The sequence below is a fragment of the Cotesia typhae genome, unplaced genomic scaffold (assembly GCF_013202065.1).
Source record: "Cotesia typhae breed Kobodo isofemale line unplaced genomic scaffold, CoteBio_Ctyphae scaffold_152, whole genome shotgun sequence".
In the NCBI taxonomy this organism is placed as follows: domain Eukaryota; kingdom Metazoa; phylum Arthropoda; class Insecta; order Hymenoptera; family Braconidae; genus Cotesia; species Cotesia typhae.
This window is the reverse complement of record NW_027423776.1, coordinates 3,412,629-3,429,751: the sequence shown is the minus strand read 5'-3', so window position 1 is coordinate 3,429,751 and position 17,123 is coordinate 3,412,629. Positions and strand designations below refer to the sequence as shown.

General features: G+C 34.3%; 2 protein-coding genes across 2 annotated transcripts; both read left to right on the top strand.

Moving 5' to 3' along the window:
* The first annotated feature begins 53 nt into the window (after positions 1-53).
* On the top strand, positions 54-8,038 carry LOC141535992 (uncharacterized). The gene is made up of 2 exons (XM_074256186.1): positions 54-185; positions 4,844-8,038. Exon 2 carries the CDS (start codon positions 5,141-5,143, stop codon positions 8,036-8,038), a length of 2,898 nt encoding a protein of 965 aa, XP_074112287.1. The 5' UTR covers positions 54-185; positions 4,844-5,140.
* Positions 8,039-9,558: 1,520 nt separating this feature from the next.
* LOC141535991 (uncharacterized) lies at positions 9,559-15,920 on the top strand. The gene is made up of 5 exons (XM_074256185.1): positions 9,559-9,655; positions 9,725-9,918; positions 10,010-10,251; positions 10,335-10,514; positions 15,644-15,920. The coding sequence occupies exons 1-5, from the start codon at positions 9,559-9,561 to the stop codon at positions 15,918-15,920; spliced, it is 990 nt and encodes a 329-aa protein (XP_074112286.1).
* The last annotated feature ends 1,203 nt before the right edge of the window (positions 15,921-17,123 follow it).

The following is a 17,123-nucleotide window of genomic DNA, read 5'->3' as shown; positions in this document are numbered from 1 at the left end:
GAAAGTATCATAGATTAACTATTTGTTTTCTGTTTTTTAGAAGAAAGAGAACGATAACACGTATGGTCAGAAGAGTTCATAGCATGAAGTATGGTTCATCTATTATCACAGAGTGATGGTTACATTTTTAAAGAAAATGTTAATGCAATTTTACTTTGGGGTATTTCAAGCAATGTGTAATAATGGTTAGTATTTTATATAGAATAAACGAAAGCGAAATTTAGTATAGACCGGATAGCTCAAATGGTAGAGTAGCCGACATGTCATCGGAAGGTTCTGGGTTCGAATCTCAGTCCGAGCTATTTGAATGTTTTCTCGCATATTCTATACGCTCACATTAAGAAGTTCCGCTCCTTAATCCTTTCTCAAACCTTTCCCACCAAAATATCCTGTTACGTGAATATTGGAACGCTTCACGTAATAATTATCCGTAACTCCTATTCTTTCCCGTTTCGTAGCACATTATTTTCGAATTTGATATTTGATATCTTCAACCCGTGATAAAATTTTCTATAATTTTTTATATTATATGTTCTGACATTACCCGTGGCTATATAACTTTCGTTGAAAAATTTCAATCTCCAAAGCTAAAAATAAGATACTTTGAGTTTAAATTTCCTTTTTTCAATGCCCTACAATTGTTGTGTTATGTAAAACATATTTTTTTATAACGTTTATCTTTTCTATATAATATTGAAGACCGTCATAATTTTTCGTTGTTCGTAGACCAGATAAGAAAATAACTAGAGTTCATGTCCCTTATTTAGATGCTTAGTCTGAGACCTCAATGCATTTAAGATTACAAAACCGGAACAAACAAATAAATGGAGTTTAAACATTAGAAAAAAATATCCAGAGAGTTCAAAGGTATTACTTAAATACATTGCGGCACTCGAACTCAGACTGGGAAATTTTTATCATTATACTCTCATTACTGTCCAAATATTAGGCATAGAAGATAATATAGTATGAGTCAAAAGAAATAATAATTTTATGATAATAAACAAAATTTCTTAAACAATCTTTTACAATAAATTTAATTAGATAATGTCTTGAGAATAATAAATAATTTAAGATAAAAATAATAAATAAGAATTTCAAATTGAACAATTAGTAAATGTTAAAAACTAAAAGCAAATAAATTAAAAGTTACAAATTAATTATTAAAAGGAATTGACTAATTGTTTATTAAAATTTTTATCGATCACAAAAAAAGAAATCTTCCGATTATTGATAAAATGGTTCGAAGAAATTGTTTAAATATTAAATAAATTTAAGAAATGTTAATATTCAAAAATTTTCATATGTTAAGGGGGATAGCCACTGTGACGCTGGAAAAAATAGGCAATTTTCGGGAATTTTTTTTACTAGGATAATAAAGGAATTTGGGGATCGGGTTTTTTTTGTTTTATAAAGTATATGTTGAGGATAATTCTCCTAAATTTTTATTCAAAAATATTTTGTTATCACAAAGTTATAAACATTTTTGTAGAGCACCAAAAAAATTTCCCCCTCCATTGCCGGTACTGTAACTCAAAAACGGATTATCTGAAACAAAAAAACCAAACGGCATTTTAATCTATAGGAATGTCGCTATCGTCGCACGTAGGGGATTTTGAAAATTTTGATTTGAGAAAAAATGGCGCCATATTGAAAATTTTTTCGTCTTTTTCCTCATTTTTTGGACTCAAACAGCCTTAAAAATCTTAAAAATTAAAATTTTCAAAATCCCCTACGTGCGACGATAGCCACTAAGTAGACGAATACGGGGAAACAAAAAAATTGAGAATCGGTTCATATTTACGAAAGTTACAGTACCGGAAAGTTTGAAAAAGTCGTTTTGAGAAAACGCGAGTAAAGTTTTAAGAAGATTCTCGCAACTTTAAAATCTAGTCTTTCACAAAATATTCATACTCACATCAAACTATCAAGTCCTGGGCCATATGAGGGTTCTTCCTCCTTATCTTTAGTATTGACCTTGACTTTTTTATTTTTTACTGGCCGTTTCCATGCGGCTTTCAGCAGCTTTAACCCGAGTAGCGTCGCGCTCAGCGCAGTATGAGTAGAGTGTTGGTCCTACTTTAACATCGAGATTCTCTAATATCTTCAGAGTTGCTAGAGCCCCATCATTGAATGTAATTGTTGAAATATATAAAGCTATTTCAACAATAAGGGAATAAGAAGAATTTGTTTTTGGGGCGAGCTGCCACACTAATGCATTGAAGCTTTCATTATTATTTTGTGTAAACCCACCGACACATCGTTCCAATAACTCTGGATTCGATAGATCTTCATAAATCGGTATTAAAGCTTCCGCAATATCTGCAGGAAGTGGTGGTTTTTCAACTAATGAGTCCAAAGTATTTGTTGCCACAGCTTTTTGAAATTGACACCACGAATTTGCACCTTCAGGACAAAGAAAATGCTGCGGATCTTCGGGTGATGAAAACTTGTGATAAAATGTTTGCCAAATAGCATTATACATCTCATCAACATCATTAGAATGACGTCTGATTGCTAAACCATAATACTTTGTAAATTCATTAATTGCTTTGTCCGTTAATCGACCTTTCCCACCTAAACTTTTCTGTGTATTTTCTTCTTTTCCTGTTTTTGTCTTCTTGTTAGTTCGTTGCTTCTTCAAAGCCCTTAGTCGACTGCCCATTCGTTTTTGCACGTGATTAATACATTCCTTTTTTTTATCTTCACCATGTCCCCATACGGTTTAGCATCACAAATATTTTTATACGTTTTAGTGTCACCATCACCTATATAGTTTACATACTTAACGTTATGTAATAACTCTGATCGCATAAACATCTCTTTTATTCCATCTACCTCCATTTGTCCAGAAGAATTTTCATGGTTTATTGGACAGTCTAGAGCATGGTCTTGCATAAATTGATCGTATTCAGCTGTTCCTTTTTTGAGCTCATTAGCGCACACATCTTACAATAACTGGATTTCATACTTACATCTACGATTTTGCCAGTGAAGTAACCAATTAGAGAAGATATACCAAATGAAGATTTAAACCCTCTTTTCTTCCAACTACCGTCACCGGAGACAGAAATTCCAGGAATGTCATTGGATTTTAAATGCTTGCAGGTTTCTTGGATTTCTTCTTTAGCAGCTTTTTTCAACACTAAATCACAACAGTTTCTAGCTGCATTTCTGATTTGTGTGACCAGACGATCGTAAAAGCTATGGAACATTGGTCGTGGTAAATCCATGAAAGCACAAAATCTTTCAGCTCCAGATAACCCAATACCAATTATCCGCATTGCAAAGATGAAACGGCGATTAATTTCATACGCATTCTTGATGAGTGGACATGAATTTATCAAAACTGGATCACATTTTTGCAATTCACAACTAGTTTAAAACCTAATCCTCGAATACTTGTCTCAGTAAAGTTTACATCACCACCACACTTTTTACACGATACACAGCCACTTAGTAAATTAAATATCGAAAAAAATTTATAATTTTGTAGCTAATACTCGAATCAATTGTACAATCAGATTTTTGTGATAATTTCCTCTTGGAAGCACTATCACGTCGTTGAGAGCCAGTATTTTTTCAGTTTCATATCTGTTGAGCGGTCGATTAAATTTTTCCTGTCGTTTGGCAGTTTTCTTTCGTTTTTAATAACTTTACTTTGTTTACGATCCATTATTTAACAAATTTTTTTGTTAAATAAACAAAAAAAAAAAAGATCAGAAGATTTAAAAAAATAAGTAAGTAAACAATAACGAGTACACTAAGAAACTCAATAAATTAAAGAACGAGTGTGTATTCATACAAAACAACTAAACTATGAGGTACAGTATCTCAACAATAAGAAAAAATATACGTTAAAAGTCAAATAATTGTAACGGTTGACAATCGTGAGGGAAAACAATCGCCAACCCGTACGAATCAAAGACGGAGCGAGCAGGCGACGTTTTCGTCGAAGCGCCGCGCGTAAAACGGTCAATCGACGCGCTCTTATAAAAATGACTATAACTCGAAAACTATTCGGAATTTTTCTATAAAATTTGAAATACATAATTTTGAATATATAAACTTCAGTTTAATGAAAAAAAAAAAAAAAATTTTTTTTCCGAAATTTTACAGTGGCTATCCCCCTTAAACAACAAGTAACATTAAGATCTCCGTGTGCATTTGTGTGTGTATAGATGCGCCTATACATTAACATAAGTGTACCAGTAAGAGTATCGTTGTACAATGTGTAGGAGGTAAAAGCATACAAGTATAATAAGATCCGAACAAAAACAGTTTCACTGTAAAAAAATCGTGCCAAGTCCACGTTCATAAGACTATTAAGAAAAAAAAAATTTTATTTCTTTACAAAAAGATATAAAATAAAAAATTAAATAATCCAAGTAACCGATATGGTTGTATATGATTTTTGAAAATTAAAAAAATTTTTGTAAATTTAAAAATTAAAAGAAACAATTTTGGAACGTATTTAGTGTGCGTAGTTACGAAATATTTCACTTTTTATGAAATTCCTAAATTGTATCTACTAGTGCACTTAAAAAAAATTCAAGTACACAATAACGCACACCAAGTACGTTCCAAAATTGTTTCTTTTAATTTTTAAATTTACAAAAATTTTTTTTTAATTTTCGAAAATCATATACAACCATATCGGTTACTTGGATTTTTTAATTTTTTATTTTATATCTTTTTGTAAAGAAATAAAATTTTTTTTTCTTAATAGTCTTATGAACGTGGACTTGGCACGATTTTTTTACAATGAAACTGTTTTTGTTCGGATTTCAGTTTTTTTTGTAATTATAATAAAAATTGACAATTTTAATTTAATATTTGTCAGCATATTATTAACAGAAAACGTCGCTCACCGAAGCTTGAAATTGAAAACATTTTCGAGTCTAGTTGCAATGCTGCTTCAGGGAAACAAATCTATATCAATGAATTTCTTGATGGTCATGTTTATCGACTATTACAAACTGCAAAAGCAAAAGCCAAGGAATGCAAGTACAAATATGTTTGGGTATATAAGGGAAAAATTTTTGCAAAAAAGGACGATGATTCATCTAAGTTTTTAATTTGCTCTGAAGCAGATTTAGACAAATTTGAATAGCAATTACCATGTCAAAGTAATGTCACTATGTCATCAATAAATATTCTGAGCTTAAATATAAATAGTTTCTCTGCCCATACAGCCCAATTTGAAGCTCTAGTTACCGAGCTAAAGCCACACATAATTACAGTTGTTGAAACCTGGCTTACTCCTGATAGTCATATTGCTCTAAAGGATTATGTAATTTTGCGTCGTGACCGTGGATTGATAAACTTAAATGGGCATTACATCAGAGGTGGAGGCGTTGCATGCCTAATACATAATTCTCTAAAATCGAAATTATTATTATCATCTGAAACTGATGACATCAATCATCCTGAATACATGTTAATTGATGTTCTATCATCATCTGGATGTCGCATACTTCTTTCAGCTATTTACAGAAGACCACAGGGTTTATTATTAGATAGCTTCATTACACATTTTGCCAAATTTTATCCATCATATAAAAATATTATCATCATGGGTGACTTGAATTGCAATCTTATGAAAACTGATCGTTCATCAAATCACCTCAAATCTTTCATTGCAGACTCGGGACTTTATTGCATACCATATGGATCTACATTTCATTCTTCTGGAGTTGACTCGTGGCTGGATGTCATTATTGTTGATAGTAGTGATAAATTAGAAAGCTATTCTAAGTCTCAAATGCCTTTCATAGGTGGTCATAATTATTTATGCTGCAAATATAAATTTGAAGTGGCACCAAAATATGATAAAACAGTCAAGTTCAGAGATTTCAAACACTGTGATCATGAAGCTCTTACGAATGATTTAAATCGAAATTTGAATTTTGCTAATGCTAACCTCGATGGTTTGGATCCAAACTGCTTAGTTGGACATTTCATCAACGCAATTACATCAGTCTTAGATAGCTTTGCTCCTTTTGTCGTCAGGAAATTGAGTCGTCCAAGCAGTCCGTGGTTAACTAATGAGTTAAGGCACAAATTTAGGCAACGTGATAATCTATATAAAAAAGCACGACGAACTGGAGATCGAATCCTTCTTGCTCAGTACAAGATAAAACGTAAGGAATTGAAATTCGAACTGGCCTCTGCTCGAGATGCTTATTTCAAACAAGTTCTCGATGTCACCAGCAGTAATACAAACTTATGGCCAACCCTTAAGCGTTTGGGTATTGTTAAATCTAAAAGCTCTTCACCTTTGGACAGCTTTAATGCTGACTCTTTAAATAATTTCTATGCCAATATCTTAAAGAAACATCCTTCCTGTTCTCGTGAGTTCGTAATGGACTTATCATCAGTTACCGAGAGAAAAGTAAATAGCATATTTAATTGGTCCAAAATTGATATTGTAGATGTCACAAAGAATTTACAAATTACTGTTCAGAAGTCCAAAGGCAAAAGCCCTGATGGATTGGATCTCAAATGGCTGAAAGATCATCTACCACAGATCTCGATTTTTCTCATGAACATCTACAATAGGTCTATTGACACGTGCGTCTTTCCTGATGCCTGGAAGCTGGTCTATATTGTTCCTCTAAATAAAATAAGTGCACCAAAGTCTATGTCAGACACTAGACCTATAGCCAATGTATCCCATCTTGCCAAAGTATTTGAACGTATATTGGCAAATCAGCTTACGAATTATCTTGAATCGAATAATATCATTGATGAACATCAATCTGGTTTTCGGAAGCATCATAGTACTCAAGCAGCCCTGCTCCGCTTGACTGATGATGTTCGCAAAGCTATTGACAGAGACGAATTAACCTACTTCATTTTATTTGATTTCTCAAAAGCTTTTGACTATGTTAAACCAGAAGTGCTATTTGTGACAATGTATCAAATAGGTTTCTCGACTGAGGTTATTCTTTGGTTCCTATCGTATCTTACTGGCCGATCACAAGCAGTTCTAAACTATGATTGTTCTATATCTGATGTCATAAATACTACTTCAGGTGTTCCTCAAGGATCTATTTTGGGCCCCATTCTCTTCCTCATCATGATTAATGGAGTGACGAAACGGCTGAAATTTTGTCAATATGGCCTCTTTGCTGACGACAAATCTGCATACTATCATTTTGATTTTTCCCAACTAAACGATGCAGCACATAAAATCAATACTGATGCTCAAGCAGTGGCCGATTGGGCAAAGGAAGTGGGTCTAGAACTCAACCTTGGGAAAACTAAAGTGATGATTCTAGGACGTAGTAGGAAATTGAAGCTACTTAAGGGTTGTGATCTTCCTGAAATAATTGTAGATGGAAACGTTATCCCATATGTTAGTTCAACTAAACATTTGGGTGTTTATTTATCAGCAGATCTTTCCTGGGATCTTCATGTTTCACAAATCTCTCGAAAGGTCTATGGTACTCTAAATAACCTAAAATATAGGAAGAATATACTATCTACCTCAACCCGGAAATTGCTGGTCGCTGCAATGGTTATTCCAATTATTGACTACTGCTCTTTGGTCTTGATCGATACATCCAAAAGGTTAGATTACAAGTTACAACGCTTGATAAATAACGGCATAAGATTTATTTTCAACCTGAAACGTGATGAGCATATAACACCTCACAGACGCTTGTTACAGTGGCTCACAGTCAAATCGAAGCGTTACTACTTCTTGGCTTGTTTTCTGTACAAACTTTTTAACTCTGGTGAACCTAAATTCCTCAGAAGCATGTTTGTCGAAGAGTCACCAGATATTAGACGTTCCGAGAGAGTGGCTGCCAGACAGAACAATATCACTTTTAAAATTCCTAATTTCTCAACTACCTCCTACGAACATTCATTCTTGGTCTCATCGATACGCCTCTGGAGAGAATTGCCACCTGACGTCATCAATGCACTTAGCATAGACACTTTCAAGACAAAAGCATATAAATTCTTCCATGATCTTGAGCTTAAGGAGAACTTGATTCCCGGCTTCACCGGAGATGATTCAAATCGTTAAAATTTGGAGTGCTTTAGCTTTAGATTTAAATCGAAACCTAGTCTGTAAACGATTTTCAAACTTCTTGCCTACTCTTCAGCTAAACTGGAATTTCAGAAAATTTTTCTGCTTATTTGATGATATTTCCTAAATTTTTTCTTAAATTTTCTCTTTTTTTTTTTTGACTGTTTTCATTTCTCATCATTTTTCATTATCCTGTCAGCGAAATCTAAATACTGTTGTAATATTTATTCAGATATGTTTGTATTCTTACATGTACTTTATATTCTTATATTTTTGTATTTTTGTCATTCGGCTATTGCCTTGGCATTCAAATTAAATAAATAAATAAAAAAAAAATAATAAAAATTGACAATTTTAATTTAATACATTTCCGGTGGCAAACTATCCCCTTTAAGCTATAGTTCATGTAAAAGTTATTCTTGCGCCGCCTGGCGTGTGTAATTGCAAGCTGTCAAATATCTTTTTTTCACTGTAGTTTTCCATCTATCATAAGATTAGCATGCATCGTTATATTATTTAGTCTCTGGCCGTCCGCTTTTTACATAAGAAAAAAGTTAAAATCTAAAAATCTGGGTCGCTATAGTTTGTGCTGATTATTTTTAATAATTTTAAATAAAAATTATAAAGATAATTGTTAATTATCAAGTAATACGCGTAATAAAAAGCATGAACTACTATTATAAAATATCATATAAAAAAAAAATCAAATTAAATTTGAAAAAAAACTTGTAACCTCAAAAAACGATTCTGCTTACGGTATATACACACTCGGTAGTCTGGCTTGAGAACGGAACTTGGCGCCAGATTCTACCGAATCTCTTGATAACTTGTGATCTATACTTGTACATCAAAATACGGGGAAACCGCCACCGCAGCATTTTCCGACACATCCGAAGAGAGGGTATTCAATTCTCCCTCCAATTGACAACGGAGGGCCCGTAAAAATCTCGGACCCGGGAAGCTGCTGGGTGTTCGCTCTCTTCGTGTTTAGACCTATCTAGTGTTAACATCATCAATAGATTACGACTAATTCTGTTTTTTTTTATACAACCAATTGTAAAATAAAGTAAAGTTGTGTAGTGAATTAAATTAACGAAAAGAAAAAGAACAAGATTCACCAATTGTACCAGGTAAAATACAAAATTATTAATTTGTAAATTTTAACAATTTGAAACCGCATTGTATGAAAGAAAATATTAGATTTCACCTTTTTGTATTATTTGTAATGAATTTATAATTTAACCAATTTTTAGTTAAATAATATACTTATTAAATTTACCTAACGAACTATTTATTCAATCAAACCTATCATTCTCAATAAATTAAAACTCGGAAGTTCCCGGTCTATTAATCTAACACGCTAGGACCAAATACTGTTAATCACTTCAAATGTAAAATTAATTAATTATCATAAATTAAATAATTTTTACATAACAGTTGATAAGCTTAAAAAATGATGATTTTTTTTTTTTTTGACAGACTACTTAAATAATACCATGAATTTTTTTTGGTCGAACATGTCAGACGTAGTCGAAAGAAGTGTTAAAACACAACAAGCCTTGCAACAAAAAATTAACTATATGTATCGTTGCGATTCATCAGATTTTGATAAAAGTAATAAATTTTTTAATATCATGTAATTATAAGCAATAGTGTAGTATTTAAAAACAAATCATTGTTTAGATGGTAAAAATCAGGTCTACTATGAATTAGAGAGAATGATCCAAGTATTAATTGTCAATGAGAAAGATTTAAGTACTACGCAAACTTGTACTGCCAATTGTGATGTTAAAACAATAAAAAATACTATAAATCATAAAGAATGTCGAGAATTTCGAGACTGTCGTTTTATGACCAATTCTCTCAAAGTTTGCAAGGTAAGTTTTAAATTCAGTTTTTCTGCACTTAAATATAGATATACAATAAATATGAATTAACATTTTTTTGGGTAAAACTTATATATTCAAGGAAAAAGAAGGAAAGTCAAAACATTACAGATGGTTTGAAAACAGATATCGCATTCAGTTTGGCGGAAACAGAGGAGAAAACTGTAGTGAACCAGTGCAATCCCTAGAAGGTTATTTAGACGTATCCGAAATGCGCTTCTGTGATTACTGTGTATGCACTTGTGTGGCACAACCCAAGCGATCTACTAATGTTGTCACAGCTATCAGTTTCAGAGAACAAGTAACAAATATCTTCCAAAACATGTTAAGTATTAATAATCATTAGAAGTACAATTCACGAAAAGCATAAATAATTATCAAAAACGCATTAACAATATTTTTTGTAGTGTTGTTGTTGGTATAAGATTTGCGAAGAAAGACTTCATGATCCATGTTCAAATAAAAGAAAGGCAACTGAGAAGACGTAGATTGAATGACTCAGGTACCTGGAAAGAGCTGGAAAGTTTCGATGTCAATGAGCAGACCGGAAAATTTTTTTTTATTAATAACAACACTGAAAGTCCACTGTTTGTTGGGATTGACTATGGACACCCGAAGATCATTAACTTTGATGATTTACCCGACTAGAAAAAAAGTTAGGCTGAACCAGATAATATATCTGGACCGGATCAGGATAGAATAAGGTTTGCCAAATCCGGTAAGCCCTATCAGGACCAGGTCTGGACCAGATGAGGATAGCCTTATATAAAATATAATAAAGTATGGTAAGGCATACTACATCAGGACCAGGTGTGAACTTGATGAGGCTAGCCTGATGTAAAATAAAATCAGGTATTGTAAAGTATACTGCATCAGGACTAAATACAGTTATCATAGTATAAAAAATTATTAAGTATGACATGTTTCACATCATGATTGTCATACTTATACCATAAGTTAGGTTGTATTTGTATCAGATCAAATTAATAAGAGTCATTTATCTATATTAAATGATAACTTAATTCAATTCAAAATATTTTTCATAAAAAATTTTAATGAGTTCAATCGTTCGATATTGATCTAGTAGATTTCATACAGCCAAGTAAATAATAATAGTAATAATAATAACAACAACAATAATAACAACAACAACAACAATAATAATAATAATAATAATAATAATAATAATACTCTGCGGGGCTACCGAGTGATCGAGTATACTCGATCACTCACCAACTGTTTATGGATGATCTAAAGATATACAGTGCCAACAAAGATCATCTACAAACGGCCATCAACATCGTAGCAGAGTACACACGAGATGTCGGAATGTCTTTTGGGTTGGACAAGTGTGCGGTCGTACACCTGGCGAAGGGTAAGTGCTCTGATACGGGTGGAGATGTCGAATTAGTGGATGGGAGCGTCTTAAGAGAATTAGACGCCGGAGAGTTGTACAGATATCTAGGGATTGAAGAGCGGCAAATGCATGCCGTCTCTGAAGTCCGAACAACTCTTCGCAGTGAGTATGTTAGAAGACTCCGGAAGATCTGGTCATCAGAACTTTCCGGCAAGAACAAAGTCTCAGCTACTAACATGCTCGCTGTCCCGGTCCTACTTTACTCTTTTGGGATCTTGAAATGGCCTCGAAATGAGTTGAAAGATCTCGACATCAAAACCCGTAAAGTCATCAATATGAATCAGAGCATGCACCCTAACTCATCAGTCGCCAGGATGTACCTCTCCCGGAACATCGGAGGGAGAGGATTGCAGAGCTTGGAGCGGCTTCACGATCGTTTGGTTCTGGGTTTAACATACGAGGTTGCCAATTTCACAGCAGACGAGGACGACTTCCTGATGCAATTTGTTCATAGTCATGAAAATGCGCGGGAAGGGTCGTTCTTGTATAAGGCAGCAATCTACGCGGCAAATACCTTAGGTCTCGGAGAAATAAACGCTCTCATTGAACTCCCGAAAAAGGAGTTCAAGAGCGTCGTCAGGATAGCCGAGGAAAAAAACTCCTCGGTGAACACATGGACAAGTCCATGCACAGCGTGTATTTCAAACACGTCCGTGACCATGGCTTGTCCACCCAGCTGACATTCTCCTTCTTGAAGTCAGCTGGCCTGATGTCCGAGACCGAAGGATTTATATTTGCCTGCCAAGATGGTGTTATCAACACTCTCGAATACCGTAGCAAGGTGCTCCAGGCGCAGCTTCCGGACACGTCCTGTCGGACGTGTAAACAACATCCGGAGACGCTGATGCACCTTTTGTCGGCATGTCCTGTGCTGGCAAGAGGTGCCTACATACAGCGTCACAATGCTGCCCTGCGAGTACTCTATTATCATCTCAGATATAGCTGCGGTATCGATGAGACACCAGTGCTGCCTTATCTGCCAGGAGATATTCCGCAGGTTGTTGAGAATGACAGTTCCAAAATTTATTGGAACATACCATTCGCAACAACCCGGCGGATTGACCACAACAAACCTGATATTGTGCTCTTTGACAAGGCTACTCGTGACATTTATGTCATTGAGTTTTCGGCCCCAGCCGAATACAATATCTCGGCCAAAGAAGAGCACAAACACCAGATATATCAGGATCTCCTGTTTGAAATTGGCAAACTGTACCCAGGTTACCGTGTCAAGCTCGTCGTTTTGGTTGTCGGCGTCCTTGGAGGGATGAAACAGTCTTTTGTGTCTTCACTTGCGAAGATACCGGCTTGCAGTTCAGCAGCCGTGTCTCTAGCAGTGCGGATGCAAAAGGATGTCATTTTGGGATCCCTGCGTCTACTTAGGCAAATGAATTTGGCCTGCTGCACTCACTAACCGCCTTGTTGTGTGGAGTGGTGCAGCAGTAATGGATGGCGCTCAGGCTGGGCCCTCGGAGAGTCGGACTCCGGGGAAAACCCCCCTGAGCAATTAATAACAAATAATAATAATAATAATAATAATAATAATAAATTCTCCCGGTCCATCGGTGGGAGAGGTTTGCAGAGTTTGGAGCGGCTTCACGACCGTTTGGTCCTGGGTTTAACACACGAAGTTGTCAATTTCACTGCAGACGAGGATGACTTTCTTATGCAAATTGTACATAAACATGAAAATGCGCATAAGGGGTCATTCTTGTATAAGGCAGCAATATATGCGGCAAGAATCCTTGGTCTTGGAGAAATAAACGCTCTTATGGAACTCCGAAAGGAGGAATTTAAGAGCGTCATCAGGAACGCCGAGGAAAAACTACTCCTTGGCGAACTGATGGACAAGTCCATGCACAGCGTGTTCTTTAAACACGTGCGTGATCATGGCTTGTCCACCCAGCTGACGTTTTCCTTCTTAAAGTCAGCTGGCCTGATGTCCGAGACTGAAGGGTTCATATTTGCCTGCCAAGATGGTGTCATTAACACTCTTGAGTACCGTAGCAAGGTGCTCCAGGTGCAGCTTCCGGACACGTCCTGTAGGAGGTGTAGACAACATCCGGAGACGCTTATGCACCTATTGTCGGCATGTCCAGTGCTGGCGAGAGGTGCATATATCCAGCGTCACAATGCTGTCCTGAGAGTACTGTACTACTATCTTCGTCATTGCTACGGTATTGACATGACACCAGTGCTGCCTTATCTGCCAGGAGATATTCCCCAGGTTGTTGAGAATGAAAGTTGCAAAATTTATTGGAACATGCCATTTGCAACAACCCGGCGAATAGATCACAACAAACCTGATATTGTGCTCTTCGACAAGACCACTCGTGACATTTATGTCATTGAGTTCTCGGCCCCGGCTGAATACAACATCTCAGCCAAAGAAGAGCACAAAAGACAAATATATCAGGATCTCCTGTTTGAAATTGGCAAACTTTACCCAGGTTACCGTGTCAAGCTTGTCGTCCTGATTGTTGGCGTCCTAGGAGGGATGAAACAGTCTTTTGTATCCTCACTTTCCAAAGTTCCAGCTTGCTCATCAAAAGCTGAGTTCTTGGCAGTTAGGATGCAGAAGGCTGTTTTACTTGGTTCTCTCCGTCTCTTAAGGGAAATGACTTTGGCCTGCTGTGATCACTAACCGCCTTGTTGTGCAGAGTGGTCCAGCAGTAACGGATGGAGCTCAGGCTGGGCCCTCGGAGAATCGGACTCCGGGGATAACCCCCCTGAGCATTTAATAGCAAAATAATAATAATAATAAATTCAATTTTTAATAAATAAACTTTTTTAAAGTTACATTGATATAAACTTAGGATTACATATCATGTTCATAAATTTGAAAAATATATAAAAAAATTTAATTATAATGACATAATCTAATATTAAATTATGCTATTACACTAAATGTCAAAGTCAACATAATGCAATGTGTAAGTATGACATGTTTAAGTATGACATGTTTCACATCATGATTCACAGAAATTTCAAAATAATGAAGAAATTATTCCTGATAACAAGTTGCATCAAGCATTATCTTCAGTATTGAATAATGCTAAAGATTGGGATGGTCACAGAGTTTCAAGAATAAAAAAACAAGCATCTAATGAAGATAAATAAAAAACATCGTTATTATCCTATTCATTTTTTTTAATCATTTTTTTTTGTTGTGAAAAATATTCTACCAAAAAAATTAATAAGAATTAATTAGTTGGTTAAAAATATTTAATAAACATATTTAATATATAATTAATAATATTTATTTAATAATAACATAATAGTGTAATGATAAATATAATAATATATGAAATAACACATTTATAATATCAATTGATAAATTTGTTTTATCAAACAATTTTCTCGAAACCAAACACTCGTGTTTCTTAAAGGGACCGGACCGGGCATACCCGATTTGAATTAGCCAAGGTATATAACGCAGATGATTGATTTGGATCCGATTAGGAAAATCTCATCCAGATTCGATTAGGAATTCCGAATCGGGTCCTGATAAAATTTTCCTCATCGGGTCCAGATAAGGTTTTCCTGATCAGGTCCAGGCAAATCATCTGCGTTACATTCCTTATCTGGTCTAGATCGGGCATGCCCGGTCCGGTCCTTCTAAGGATCACGAAAAAATTTCTAGTCGGGATAATTGCACCTAAAGGTTTTGTTGTAACAAGTGTTAGTTACAAGTTTTAGATTAGGATTCGTAGAAAACGCACTTGATTATCGAAAATTCAAGACGAAACCTATTGAACTACAAATTAGAGTAACCCCATTCGATTATGTTCAAGGACAGCTTATTGATCTTCATAAAACATATTGGATAGCTCCGGAACATCAAAGTCACCATAAAAGGTATAAAGTTATTCTTTTTTTTTTATCTCATTTTATTTTATTTAGGTATCCAATAAGCCTTATTTAGGTCGTCGGAAAAGCATTATTAATTTTGTCGAATAAAACAGTCTTTCTGTAATCGTGAAGCAAAAATTTATTTATATGTAGAACTCCATAGTTTTTTACTTATGAAAAATCAAAAAATTGATTTTTCGCCACACTCGCTCAGAAGTTCAATTTTCGAGCACTATGTGGTTTTTACAAAAGTACTGATCTCTGGAGACTCCGTAGAATATATAGGTGTACCTCACCGTCTATTTTTTCGGGCCTCGGCCGCAAAACGTACCTCCCACATACATGATTTGTTTTAGTTTATAGAAGGTGTAGAGAAAAATCTTGTTTTTCTAAAGAGATTTTCCAAATGGATTATTTATAAATAATTTTTTTTCTTATTGATTTCAGAAAAAATTTAAATCTTCCTTATCCTGATGACCCTACAAAGTCATCAGAAAATGCAATTGATTCAAAAACAAACCAATTTATAAAATTTCGAGCTTCTGATTTGAAGAAAGATGCTGGACAATCAACAGTGCCATTTTTTGATGCCTTGGAAGCAGAAGGTGACCCTAATTTTCCTTTGGGAGGTATTGGAATCATTCATCGTGGACAGAAAGGATTCGGCGGATTTTTGGCGTTTAAAATTTTTGAGTTAGATCTTTCTCAGTACTTTAAAACATAATCCCATGCTATTAAAAATATTGGCGATTTTTTCATTTTTACGCATGTGTTTCAGAAAATAAATAAAATTCATTGCTCTAAACTTTTCTTTTATAGCTTTGATAAAAATATTCTTTCGGTTGAGTTTTATCATTGCGTTAACTGATAGAAGAGGTTCTTAACTATTAATAAATTTTTTTTAAGGATTTGATTAATTTATTAAATACAAACAAGCATTTTTTAAAATATAATAGACATTTTATTGTGATAAGAGTACTTGTATTAACAGTTAATAAATTTAATGAAGTTAATATGTCTTGTTTGCAGTACGATGTAAAGATCATTTAGTTACAAATAATACTATATTATCCTTCTATAATAACAATACGATGCATGAGTAATTTTCATTGCAAAAAAATTCTGTAACTTCAACAATCATTGTTTTATTATGCATCTAATTTTTAAAATTTTTTCATAAACCTAGATGGAAGACTAAGTTTCGTTGAACCCTATGAAATGACGCCAATCACGTTCAAATCGGTCGAGTCGTTCAAAAGCCATATTTTACAACTAGATCTATCGATTATGGACAAATTTTAGGGAGAAGGGAAGAAAGGATAAAGGGAAAGGGGGGAGCCCTACTTAGTGGGTATCATTTTTAGTATCCGAAAAAAATATTGCCTTTATCGTAGGAATAGTCAGAATAGCTTCTTAGGACTTCGGAATGTAGAAATCTGAAGAGAATTCGACTTTCGAGAATCAGGGTGAAACCAACAACTTCCCGATTTTTTGAAAATCATTACTTTCATAGCAGGAAGTTAACAATAATCTTGAAACAGATAAATATTCAGAAAATCATATAATCTTCTCACTATCCGTCAAAAAAGCAATAAAAAAGAACAAATAATTTCGATGCAATTTCGATTGTCAGTTGAATAAAATGAAAAAAAGTTTTAAAAAATGAAGTGTCAAAGAGAAGAAAATGTGTCAAATTCAATTTTTCTATCGTTCAGTAAAGTAAAATCACTTTATTGTGTTCATACTTCTTCAAGAATACATATTATTCATGAATTTGTTATTCGCAATATATTCATAAAAATACGCATGGAAAAACTATATCGTTTATTTATTTATTTATTTTTTTTTATTATTTATAGACATTACTTTTTCTCTTTATGTCAATCGTGTTATTTTTACTGACATCGTCGATTTTACTGCTCGATAG

What these genes read in the sequence shown, in the direction of transcription:
- LOC141535992 (XM_074256186.1), top strand. Translation starts at nt 5,141, where the DNA reads ATGTCATCAATAAATATTCTGAGCTTAAATATAAATAGTTTCTCTGCC.
- LOC141535991 (XM_074256185.1), top strand. Translation starts at nt 9,559, where the DNA reads ATGTCAGACGTAGTCGAAAGAAGTGTTAAAACACAACAAGCCTTGCAA. An exon ending in ATTCTCTCAAAGTTTGCAAG is followed by an intron (nt 9,919 to 10,009) that starts GTAAGTTTTAAA and finishes TATATATTCAAG; the next exon opens with GAAAAAGAAGGAAAGTCAAA. An exon ending in ACAAATATCTTCCAAAACAT is followed by an intron (nt 10,252 to 10,334) that starts GTTAAGTATTAA and finishes TATTTTTTGTAG; the next exon opens with TGTTGTTGTTGGTATAAGAT.